This window comes from Marmota flaviventris, chromosome 4 (genome assembly GCF_047511675.1).
Source record: "Marmota flaviventris isolate mMarFla1 chromosome 4, mMarFla1.hap1, whole genome shotgun sequence".
In the NCBI taxonomy this organism is placed as follows: Eukaryota; Metazoa; Chordata; class Mammalia; order Rodentia; family Sciuridae; genus Marmota; species Marmota flaviventris.
The window spans coordinates 43,359,934-43,372,175 of NC_092501.1; the positions used below are offsets into that span (position 1 = coordinate 43,359,934).

Sequence of the window (12,242 nt, forward strand, 5' to 3'; positions counted from 1 at the left end):
CTGTGTTCAATCCCCTGTACAAAATAAAGCAAAACAAACATACAAAAAACCTGCAATTCTTATGTGAATGGGCATTGAACAGTTTAAGCACACCTGCCTAGCAGTTATCAGTCAGTGCACAGAACATTCTCCTCTCCTGTGTCTCAGCCCCTGAGAGGCATCACCTCAGAATATGCCTTGATAAAAACAAAAAGGACGTTTGGACACCGTATTTGCATTTGTAATACTGGCTCTGAAGGGAGAAAATGGCTTGCTCCTATAGTCACAGAAGTGGTCAGCAGATGAAAGGATACTGTCCTGAACAAGGAATCCACAAATACAGTACAAGGAAGTCAAAGAGTCACAGAGGGGTCCCTAAAGCCACAGGAAGTGGGCAGGATGCCAGGGGATCATGGCCCCATACCACAGCTACTTGCTCACATCTGTTTTACTGAGCCAGCTAAAGAATAAATGAACCCATAAGGGGACCTTGGAGAACTCTGATAGCCCATTTTTCAAGATTTCTTGGGAATATTACAGTAAAAAATTAGGAAAAAGAGACATGAGACATGAGGTTCACTCCTCGTTGGCACTGAGACTTCTGTGAGGAGTCTGCTTTGGGCTCAGGCTCACGGGGCTACCAGGGCCCAAGAGGCCTAGGAACATCTGGTCAAAGACATCAGTGCTCAGAAACAGGAAGAACGTGGTTGTCTTAAACGCCGCAACTGCCTCATGGTGAAAAAAAATTAATTAAATATAAAATTAAAGTTAAATTTTTAAAAGTTAATTAACTTTTCATTTTATCCAATTCTGACTTATTCCTTTTCTACACTTAATTATGTGCTATGTCACTTAAAATTTAAATATTCAATGTAAAAATAAATACTTTCCACCCAACTACCTCTCCAAAAGCCCCATTATATCTCTGAATATGCCCTAGAAACTTGGTATTTTCGAATTGGCACTGCATTGATATATATCAGTTGAGAGGGTATTAGTAGAAAAGGTGAATTAAGGACTTCTGAAAATCCTCTCCTCTATGAACAATAAGAACACTGGCAAGTTATCAGAACCAACTCTCTCCAAACGTTAGAAATTAACAAAAGGCTTTCAGCAATCCAGGGAACATTTATTCAAGGGAAAAAAAGGCTCAGAACAAGCAAAGAAACTAAATTACTAATCAAAAAACATAAAAAGATAGGCATGAACCCAGCATGGTGGCACACACTTGTAATACTGGCAGCTCAGGAGGCTGAGGTTGAAGTTCAAAGCCATCCTCAGCCACTTAGCTAGGCCCTAAGCAACTTAGACCCTGTTTCTAAATAAAATATTTTAAAAAACTGGGGATGTGGTTCAGTGGTTAAAAGCCCCTGGGTTCAATCAATGGTACCAAAAGAAAAAAGGAAGAAAGATAGATATGAACACTTCCCAACTCATTCTTTGAGGCTAGTATTACCCAGATACCACAGCCAGACAAAGATATCACAAGAACTACTGACCAAAATCCTTCATGAATACAGATGCAAAAATCCTCAACAAAATTGTAGCAAACCAAATCTGGCAACACACAATAGGTTTTGTATACTACAGACAAGTGGAATTTATCCCAGAAATACAAGATTGATTCAACATCTGAAACTCAGCATGGAATGTACCATATTAGTAGAATAAAGAACGAAAACATATAATCATCTCAACAGATGTAGAAAAAGTATTTGACAAAATGCAGTCTTTTTCCTGATAAAAACACTCAACAATCTAGGAAAACATGGACCTTGCCCAACCCAATAAATGTTATGTATGAAAAACCCACAGCCAACATCATATTAATGGCAAAAGAGGACTGAAAGCTTTCTCTCAAAATCAGGGACAAAGATACCCACTTTTGCCACTTTTATTCAACATGGCATTAGAAGCTCTAGCCAGAGCAACTAGGCAAGAAAAAGAAATTAAAGGCATCCAGACTGAAAAGAAAGAAGTAAAACTATCTCTGCTTGTATGAAACCATCTTTTCTATAGAAAATAAAAGGAAACCACAAAAAATATATATATATTTGGGCTCATAAAAAAGCTTAGTAAGATTTCACAGTACAAGATCAGTACACAAAAGTCAATTGCATTTCTATGTGCTATCAATAAACAATCCAAAAATAAAATTAAAAACTTAATTCCATTTACAATAGCAACAAAGATATTTAACAAGGGATCAACTTATCAAAACAAGGACAAAGTACTCTGAAAACCACAATATATTATGAAAGAGGTTAAATAAGACTTAAATACATAGAAAGGCATTCTATATACATGGAGTAGAATACCAAATATCATTAAGATGACAACACTTCCAAATTGAGCACAAATTTAATGCAATCATTATTGAAATCCCAGATGGCATTACTGCCAAAATTGATGTCGGTCCTAAAATACATATGAACAGGGACAAAAAATAATTCTGAAAAAGAGCAACAATGTAGGTTTCATACATTGCAATTTAAAAACTTGCTACAAAGCTACAGGAATCATGACTGTGTGGTGCTGACCTAAAAACAAGTATGTAGATCAATAGAATGGAATTGAGAGTCCAGGAATAGATACTTATATTTTTGGTCAATTGATTTTTGTAAGTGTGCCAAGACCCTTGAAAGAATAATCTTTTCAATAAATGGTGCTTGGACAACTAGGTCAAGTAGGAACCTATTTCACACAAAAATGAACTCAAAACGGATCAAAGGCCTAAATGTAATAGCTAAATCCATAAATCTTAGAAGAGAGATAGGCATAAGTCATTTTGACTCTGGATTAGGCAACTAGTTTCTTAGATGTGACACAAATCACAAGAACAAAAGAAAAAATAGATAAATTGGACCTCATCAAAATTGAAATTTTTTATATTTCAAAAGATGATCCATCTGGGCATGACAGCATGTGCCTGAAATCCCAGCTACTGGGGAGACTAAGGCAGGAGGTTCTTGAGTTCAAGGCCAGTCTGGACAACATAGCAAGACCCTGTCTCGTTTAAAAAAAAAAAAAAAAAAACACTCTTCAAACCTGGCTCCACCTTCTCTTTCTCACTTGACTTCTCACTCCTGAAACTCTCCAAGCTTCAGTCACCCCACACTTCTGCCACATTCCTTTTGTCCCCATGCCTTTGCACATGTTGGGCCTCCATCTAAAGGGTTCTCTTTGCCTCAGTAATTCCTAGGCAACTAACAAGCCTCATGTCATGCCTCACCCTCTGGAACCCCACCAGGGCAGCCACTGAGTGCTCCAGTGGTATGTAGTACATCCTCCCTCAAAGCTCCCTATCTTGGCTCTGATTGGTGAGTCCCTCCTTTATAAGGACCATGATTCCTTGTCTCTGGATCCCCAGGTGTTTTATTCAGCTTTTTCACTTCTGCGACTTGAAAGACCCGACCAGAACAACTACAGAGGAAGAAAAGTTTATTTGGGAGCCCTCAGTTTCGGGGGTGTCAGTCCATAAGTGGCTGGCTCCATTCCTCCAGGTTCAAGATGAACAGGCATCCTGGAGGAAGAGTGTGGCAGAGGGAACCAGCTCACATGATGATTAATAACCACAGAGAGAGAGACTCCACTCTCCAGATACAAAATATATACCCAATAGCCATGCCCCCAATGAACCACTTCCTCCAGCCACAACCCACCTGCCTTCAGTTACCACTCAGTTAATCCTACTAGGAATTAATTCACTGATTAGCTTAAGGTTATAACCCTATCATTTCTCCTCCAAACCTTCTTGCATTGTCTCACATGTGAGCTTTTGGGGAACGCCACAAACTAAACCATAATACCAGGCATAGATCTGGGAAATTACTGGCAACTCAGTAAAAGTAGCATTTAATTTTTTTAACGTAAGAAATCTCCAGAATGGACATATTAGCTCCTGAAGCATGACACTCACTGTTCTGCTCTGGGTCATACCTAGCAAGATCATGCACATGGTCAGCCCTGGGAAAGATTTGTGAAATGTGAATGAACTAAAATGATGGCTAAGCCAATGAACAGTGGAGGAGTGGAGCGAGGGTGGGGAAGGCAGGGGTCTCCTGGCCCCAGGAACCAAGCTCAACTCACACTGTTCTTCCCACTCTTTCTCCTCTTTCTCGCTGGCTTGGCAACGCAGCTGGGCTTGCTTCAGCGACCAGTAAAGCTCCTTCGCTCTCTGTTCCTCCTGAAGGCGAATCTGCTCTTCTCCTCGCTTCCTCTCTTCTTCCTCTTTCCTCTAAAACATCATGGAGACAGATAACATTAGAATGAAGAAGTATCTCTTTGAATCTGCAGTAGGTCAGGGCTGAGCTATCTCAGGATGGGATAGGACAGTAGTGGCCACTCCAGTCTCATTCCCTACACAGTTGAAATAGTGAAGTTTACACTTGGTAAGAATCAAATGGGTTAAAATATGTGGAGCCATAGGAAAATTCTGAAGTTTTCTACAAAGATCAGAGGACTCTGGGCCAAAAGCTTTTCTGCAAAGATCAGAGGTCTTGGATCATCCTTGGATTACTTTCATTTGGGGCAGAAAGAAGGAAGGGACAGGAGGGCCACCTGGTCTTCCTGGAGGCCCATTAAGCAGGATATTAACATGCTTTAAGCTTAAATCTGGAAAAGGTATTTCCAAAAGTGAATAGGTTTAGGAGCCCTGAATCTCCCACTTCTAATTCACCTTCAAGTTCCAGAAAGGTCTGTGTGTGTCTATGTGTATCTGTGTGTGTGTGTATGTGTTTGTGTGTGTCTGTGCGCACACATGTGTGCATGTGCATACATCCACGTGAATGTTTCTTTTATTTGTATGAAAATAGCATGTATATGTTAAACATGCATCATGAGCTTAGAAAGGCTTATAATGCAAAGTAGCAGACTGGGGTGTGCAGCTCAATAGTAGAGCACTTGCCTAGGCATGTGACAGGCTCTAGGTTCAGTGTTCAACACTGCAAAAAAAAAAAAAAGTTGCAATTGTATTTGTTTTGCTGGGAATGGTGGCACATGCCTGTAATATCAGCTTCTCAGGAGGCTGAAGCAGGAGAATCACAAGTTCAAAGCCAGTCTCAGCAACTTAATAAGACCCTATTTCAAAAAAAAAGGTGCTAGGGATGTAGCTCAGTGGTAGACGCTTGGATAGCATGAGGCCCTGGGTTCACTCCCTAGCATCACAAAAACAAAAATAGAAAACTGAATTCTCATTGCAATTTGTAGTTAAATCAATAACAATATCAAATAGTTCATCGCAAAGCCAAAGAGGATGCTATTTTCACCAATTCTAAAAAGTACTTTTTTTTTAACTTTTTAGTAATCACTAAAATTTACATGTCTTACAACTTGTCTTTTTAATAGGCAACAGTTTTTTTCTTCTTAAAATAATGACATGTTTTTATAATTAATAGCATCTTAAATTCAGTCAAATATGGAAATATGATGGCTTTTTCTCTTTTGTTTTTTTTTTCCTGAGTTGTTAATTGTTTTTTCTTGAAATTGAATACTGAAATTCTAAATATTTCTCTATATTTAACCAGGTGTTCTTTCTTATAATAGATAATACAGCCCTGCGTGCCATTTTTCCTTCTTGTCCAATCCCAGTACCTAAGGTGCTTAGATCTCCTCTCCATCTATCTTCCCAGGACCCCCCTCTCAGCCTTCCCTGAAATGGAGCCCTGTGTCTTTGTTGGCCATTCCCTGGCTTTGGGATAACATGTCTCATACTGCTTCTCAGGTAAGCATGCACAGAAACATTTTCTGAGTCCTTACTGGTCTGAAAATATCGCCATGTGAACCTCACCTGTAACTGCTAACTTGGCTGAGCATAAGAATTTGATTAAAAATTCTTTTCCTGCAGAATTTTAAAGACTTTATTTCCCTGTCTCCCAGCATTCGGTGCTTCCACTTTGATTGTCATTTTTCCACATAGGGTATCAATTTTTCTTTCTGGAAGCCTTCAGGGTCTCTTTATCGCTGATGTTCTGGGTGTTTTTAAATGTTGTGTCTTCGTGTGGATGTCCTCCCATCCGTGATGTGGAACACTTGGAGTGCTTTCAGTGTGGAGTCTCTTGTCTGTCCAGTGCAATACATCTTTGCTTAGGATTTCTTCATTTCTTCTCCTCTCATTCCTCTTTTGCTTTTTATAGGACTCCTATTTGTCACTGCTGGTCTCCTTGAGTTGGTTGATCTTCTAAGAGCTTTATCATTTCTTGTTTTCCACATCTTGTTCTTTTTGCTCTTCTCCCTGGCTGATGTCACTGACTTTATCTTCCAAACCTTCTAGTGAGTTTATTTCAGCTATGGCATTTGCAATTTCCAAGCCCTCTGTTCTATCCTTTTCTTGCCCCTTTCTCCTCTTTGCATCTGTATTTGTTTCAGAAATACAGTAGCTCATCTTTCTGAGGCTTTTTTTTTTTTTGCCCTCTCTGTGATTTAGGTTTATTTCCTCTGTGTTTTTGTTTTTTATTTGTTTGACTTGGTGCCTGCCACCATTTCCCTGGGAGACTTTCCTCCTATGTCTGATACTCACTGGTCGTCCATTCATATTCAAGAGAAAGGTAAAACCTGAATGGGAGGCTCACTGTGTAGCCAGGCTTCCCTGAGAGGTGGACCTCACTCTAGAGCAAAGGGATAAGGAACTAGCCATTCACTGAGCCATCCGCAAATGTAAGAATCTAGAATCTTGTCTGTGAGAATATTCAGGGTCTTCTCCTCTCTTTCCTGGGTGATGTCTGATGACCAATATTCCAGGAGTCAGTGGGGAGCAGCCTACAGATAGGACTAACCTTTCACCCAAGCCAGGAGGGCTCTAACCTGGGCCCCATGCTTCATGGAAGCCTATGCTTTGAAGTGCCTTTTTTGTAAATGTCCTCACCAAGCCCTCCCTGCAAGGTATATCCAGAAATAGTCCCCCTAGAATTGAGAAAATCAGCAGAGTTTTTCAGGAAAGCTGCTCTGTGCCCAGATGAGGTCCTGTCTGAATCCTGGTTCCTGTTTCTTCCCTTCATGGAGCACTCTAACCCTCTCCCCGACCACCTGGCAACAGGTTGACCAGATGCCCCAGGGAACTCCAGAATTCACACTCAGTGAAGTCAGCCTGGATCCTGCTTTGAAAAGGTGGCCTAACAAGTGATAGATTGTGTCAAAAAAATATAGAATTTTTAACACAAGTTCACATAAGTTTCAGTTGCCAGAGTAGAGCTAACGGGCTGATTTTATGTGACCCTAATTAGTAACATGAAGAAAGACCTTGCAAAAAATTATTTGCTAGCCCTGCATACCCTAAAGGTAACCTTGGCTATTGGCCCCCTCCTCTGAGTTCAGATTTTTATTGAATCTCCATCTTTCCTATTTGGCTCTCTCCTGCTCTGCCCATGTGCCCCATTAGTCCAAGCCCCAAACCTCCCCTTTCAACTCCCCATCTCCTTCTAGGCCTAGTCCTGGAGGAATATAATATCTTGGAAGAAACAGGTGAAAATTGGGACATTTGGGTCCAGCCACTCCATACAGAAACTTGTAGCCCTTTCCATGTTCTCAGCTCTGTCCTTTGCAGTAGCTGGTACCTCCAAGTCCTGGACCTCCGAGGGCTATGGACTGACCTGCTCACTGCCTTCACTTCTTTCTGCACCCAGAGAGGCCCTCACCACCTTTTCCCAGTCCTCCAACTGCTGACCTTCCGGGACATTTTCTCATCTGTTCTTCTTTCTTATCTCATTTTCCCAATCCTTGTGGTTTACAATTTTTCTCAGGTCCTTGGAGTATTTTAATGGATCAAATAAGAATTTAAAAGGAAATAACTGAACTTCTAATCCCTCATCTTAAAAACAAAACTTTGTTGCTTCTGAAATGATTTAGATGGAGAACTTTCCTCCAATTCAGTGATCAATTTTTTTTTAAATAGACACAGTTCCCACTTACTAATTATCCATTCTCAAAGAGTTAGAGATCAAGGACAAGAGAAGTTAAGTGGCTTCATTTAATCATTCATCAAATACTTATGAAGCACCTAAAAGGCTCAAAAGCCTACTCAAGGTGCTGCGATACAGCAATAAGCAAGACAGTCCCCACTGGCTCAAAGTTTGCTTTCTAGAGGTGAGCAAAACACTAAACAAATAAATGAAAAGTCAAGAAATTTCACAAAATAACAACCAATGTACAGAGAATCACAACTGGGTAAATGAAGAGTCTAGAAGGCTACTTTAAATGGTGCGACCAGAAGACTTCTCAGGAGTGACATCTGGTCTGAGACCTTAATAACAAGCAAGTGGGTATTGGGGAGAAGAAATTTCCAGGCAGAGGGAATTGTAAGAGCAAAGGGCCGGTGTTGCAAGCCAGGCTGGCCTGTTTAAAACAGAGTTACCCACTGTGCTGGAACTGAAAAAGTCTAAATTCTATGTTGAAAGAGTGTGAAGTGCCCTCAGACACCCAGAGGTTCCTGAGGACAGTGGAATGCTGAGCCTGGGGATTGGGGGAACATCAGTCTGAAGAGACTGATGAAGAAGTCACCTGGTGTGAATGATGTTCCTCAGCCATGGAACCTAATGGTGACTCCGGCAGAAAGAGAGCAGATTAAGAGAAGACAATCAGAGTGTCTTGGGTCATTCCATCAATTAAAGGTTGAGAGAAAGAGTCAAAGCCAGAAAAGAGAACTGAAAAGGAAGACCAAGGGGAAGAGGAAAACCCAGAAGGGACAGAGAGCATTTCAAGAGACAGGGAATGGCAAACAGAGTTGAAGGCTGCTCAGGCTTTGCAGAGATAAGGAAATCACAGGAGTCTGCTGGGCGTGGCCACTGGAGGCAACGGAGAGCTTCACAAGAACAGTCCTAGTCCAGCAGAGGGGCAGCCATCCAGATGACACCAGGAAGGAGTGGAGAGGACCACAGAAAACCCATTCAGGATGTCCATTTCCTATGAAAAAGAGCCCAGAACAGAAGTGACAGCTGGAGGTTAACGTGGGGCTATGATAGACACGGGATGGGTTGATTTTGATGTGGGAAACACCGGAGCAGAGTTATTGACTGATACAGAATTGGAACCCAAGTTTCTAAGACCCCAAAGTGAAATCAGCTGAGTTTTACCTCAAAGCCTGACTTCATCTGTATCAGCCTCTCAGCAGCCTCCTGCACGCTGGCTCAGCAGCCCCTCACGGTTTCAAAGTGGGTTCTGCTCCCTCCCCCAGGGCTCCCTGGTATCACTCAGTCCACAGGGCACAGCCATGGTAACCTCCACACAGTACTTCAGATCTTCCAGGCAGAACCGGGTCTCAGGGAAGATAAATAGGGACAGTTGGCACCTGTCAGAGCCAGGGCTTCACCCTGGGCTTCCATAATGAAGTACCACATCAAGTGGCTTCAACAGCAAGAATGTGTTTCCTCACAATTCTGGAGGATTCATGTTCAAAATCAAGGTGTGGACAGGTTGGTTTCATTCTGAGGGCTTTTTCCTGGGCCTGGAGAAGGTCACCTTCTCACCATGTCCCCATATGGCCTTTTCTCTGTGCATGTGTGTCTATATTCAAGCTTCCTCTTCTTACAAGGATACCAGTCATATTGGATCAGAACCCAGCCCACCCTAAAGACTTCATTTTAGTTCTGTATACAAAAGAGCTACATTCTAGAGTACTAGGAGTTAGGACTTCAATATATGGATTTCCAGTGGGGGAAGCATAATTCAGCCCCAAACAAGGAGACTGCACCCTAGAGAAGGGTTGTGACTATTGTACAGTGAATAAGTGGAACTTCACTTCCAATTACAACATAGTGTTCCTACTTCCCCCAGCTGTAATTAACATGAAACAGAATGTAAAATGGTGAACGACTATTCACCCAGTTCTCTCCCCCTTGAGAGTGGGACACCACCCAGGAAGCCAGAGGTCTGCAGCAACCTTCTCTCTCAAAGGAGAATGACTGGCTGCTTCCTGTGAAAGAGGCAGGCTCTTCGCAAAGATGGGAGCAACAAAACATTTTGCAATCACAAATAAACAGAATTGCATCTTTCTTCCTGAGGTCTTGACTCAACTCTCATAACTGAAATTGCTCAAAAATTCTCATTGTTGTTGCAACTATCAGAATCCTTTGGCCAAATTGAGATCTCTGAAGAAAAGTCCGCCTTACCTACTAGGTTTAGCAGCCAAAGGCCAACAGAGCCAAGAGGAAGCTATGCAAACACTCCCATTCTACCCAGGAATGATTCAGCCTTGTTCTGGCTGCACCAGCCCCTCTGAGCTGTCCAGCTTCTACAATCCTCTTTTTCCTGAGAAGCCATCACTCACATACACCCAAGGAGCCCTCCAAGGTCCAGGTCTGCCTCACCAAAATGGAAAATGTCAAAGACATAAATTATTTTTCTGGAAAGTGTCATTGTTGTCTGGCTCCAATAATACTGTGTTTTGTGGGATGATACATTCCAAATGGGCAAGGTTGAAACTGTGTCACTCATTCCTCCCTTCTCAGTTCACAGCACTGGGCTTGCCTGATAGTAGATGCCCCATAACACCCAGCAGAGGAGCCCAGTGAATTAGCCAGCAATGAAGATGAGACAGGGTTTGTGAGGATCCATGAAAGGGAAAGGGTAAGTAGATCACATGGTCTTATTCACGTTAGTCTTGACAAGAGAGATTCAGGTGAAATCTAAAATGTTCAAGAGAAAACTGAGAAGTGGAAAGTTTTCCTACCACTTATAGTCTTATTGGGAACAAGGCAGCAACCATTTCTACAGTTGGAGAGGATGTCATTCAGTGGCCAAAATAAACTCTAACCTTAAAGGGGAAAAGAACAAGAGAGTGGCCTGGCAGAGAAAATGGAGAGAAGTTAAAGAACTTCTTAACTATGTTTGTGCCTATCAAGGAAACTGGGAAGAGGTAGGGAATGGGTAGAAGACTTGAAAGTGGAGAAGGAAGGTCACAGGATCCAGGGAGAAGGAGGGAGCAGGAGTCTCACTGAGCCTTGTTCTGTGGTCATGAGCAGAAAGAGCAGCATCTGGAAGCAGTCTTACAGTTAACAAGGGGGCAGGAGAGGAGAAGGGTAAGGGGGAATACAAATAATACCTGGCCTCAGATCTCCTTTTTTCTAAAGGAGTCTTCGGTAAGCATGTAAATCACATTTGAATGGCACCAGCCACAACAGAAAGATTTCCAAGTATCTTTATCAGCCCAACCTGCCTACGTGCCCAATACAAGCTGTCTCAGATGAGGCTAGCCAACTTCCCTTCACCACCAGGTTTCTCAGCCAGGTTCTCTCCTCCCCTCCAGCCTCCAGCTTCCAGCCTGTCACCCTCTGTGTGGTAGAAACCTCAGAAGGCTCTCTTCTCTCTCAGCCTGTGTTTCCTGCCCAGCTCTCCCTGGCAGGAGGAGGCTACCCTCTGCCCATCCCTCTGCCTGAGATGCAGATGTCTGTGCTCCTTGCTTTCCCCCAGCCCAATATTTAATTAGTGCCAACACCACTGATTTCATCGCTGTTTCTCTGTGTCCACGCCCTTCTGTCTTTCCTATAGTCACAACTGTCCAGACCTGCATCACTTCACATCTTGAGCATTGCAAAAATCTCCCAACTGGCATCCCTTCCCAAAAAACCTAGCACTTGAATCATACCATTGCTACCAGTTATGCTCTTAAAACTTGATCTAACCATAACTCTTGGGGTTAAGAGGCTGCTTTGCCTGCAGAGGACACTCCACCCCTTAATGCAGCATTCAAGGACTCCACAAACTACCTTGCTCAGTCTATGAGGCTTCACCCATCAGGGGCTTTTTACCTCCCGCTACCAGGTCATTCTTCAATCCACCCATCTCCTTTCTATTTCCCACCTTTGTTCACTCCAAGACTCCTGCAAGCACCCCTTTATAGTCCCCTGGGTGTGGCTGGGGCCGAGGGTTGCTCACAAAGTTTCTCTCACCCCATAAGCTTTTATAGAACAAGGAGTTTACACCTCCCCTCCCCTAACAACCTTCACTTAGGTTCTCAGTAAGAAAAGTACTAATAAAAGTTGTTTGTACATTCTAAATATGCACAAATATTAGCATCTTAGTGTTAAACAAGCACAATAAAAATAATCCAAGACCATCTCTCACTCAATCCATAATCCCTTTGGTAAAGCTGGTTTTGGTTATCTATTGCTGAGTAACAAACTACTAGAAAATGTAGTTGCTTAAAACTACAATCATTTTATTCATTTACAATATATAGGTTAATAATTCAGGCAGGGTTTGGCTGGGTGGCTCTTCTGCACCATGTAGTCCCAGCTGAGGTGAATGTCCTGATTGGGCTCATTGTCCAGGAT

General features: G+C 42.3%; 1 protein-coding gene across 1 annotated transcript in view; it reads right to left on the bottom strand.

Moving 5' to 3' along the window:
• Positions 1 to 12,242, bottom strand: part of Sh2d4b (SH2 domain containing 4B) — an 84,374-nt gene that overhangs the window by 42,444 nt on the left and 29,688 nt on the right. The window contains exon 7 of the mRNA XM_027939877.2: positions 4,069 to 4,216. Within this exon, the coding sequence (XP_027795678.2) occupies positions 4,069 to 4,216 (148 nt within the window). The remainder of the gene's footprint in view (positions 1 to 4,068; positions 4,217 to 12,242) is intronic.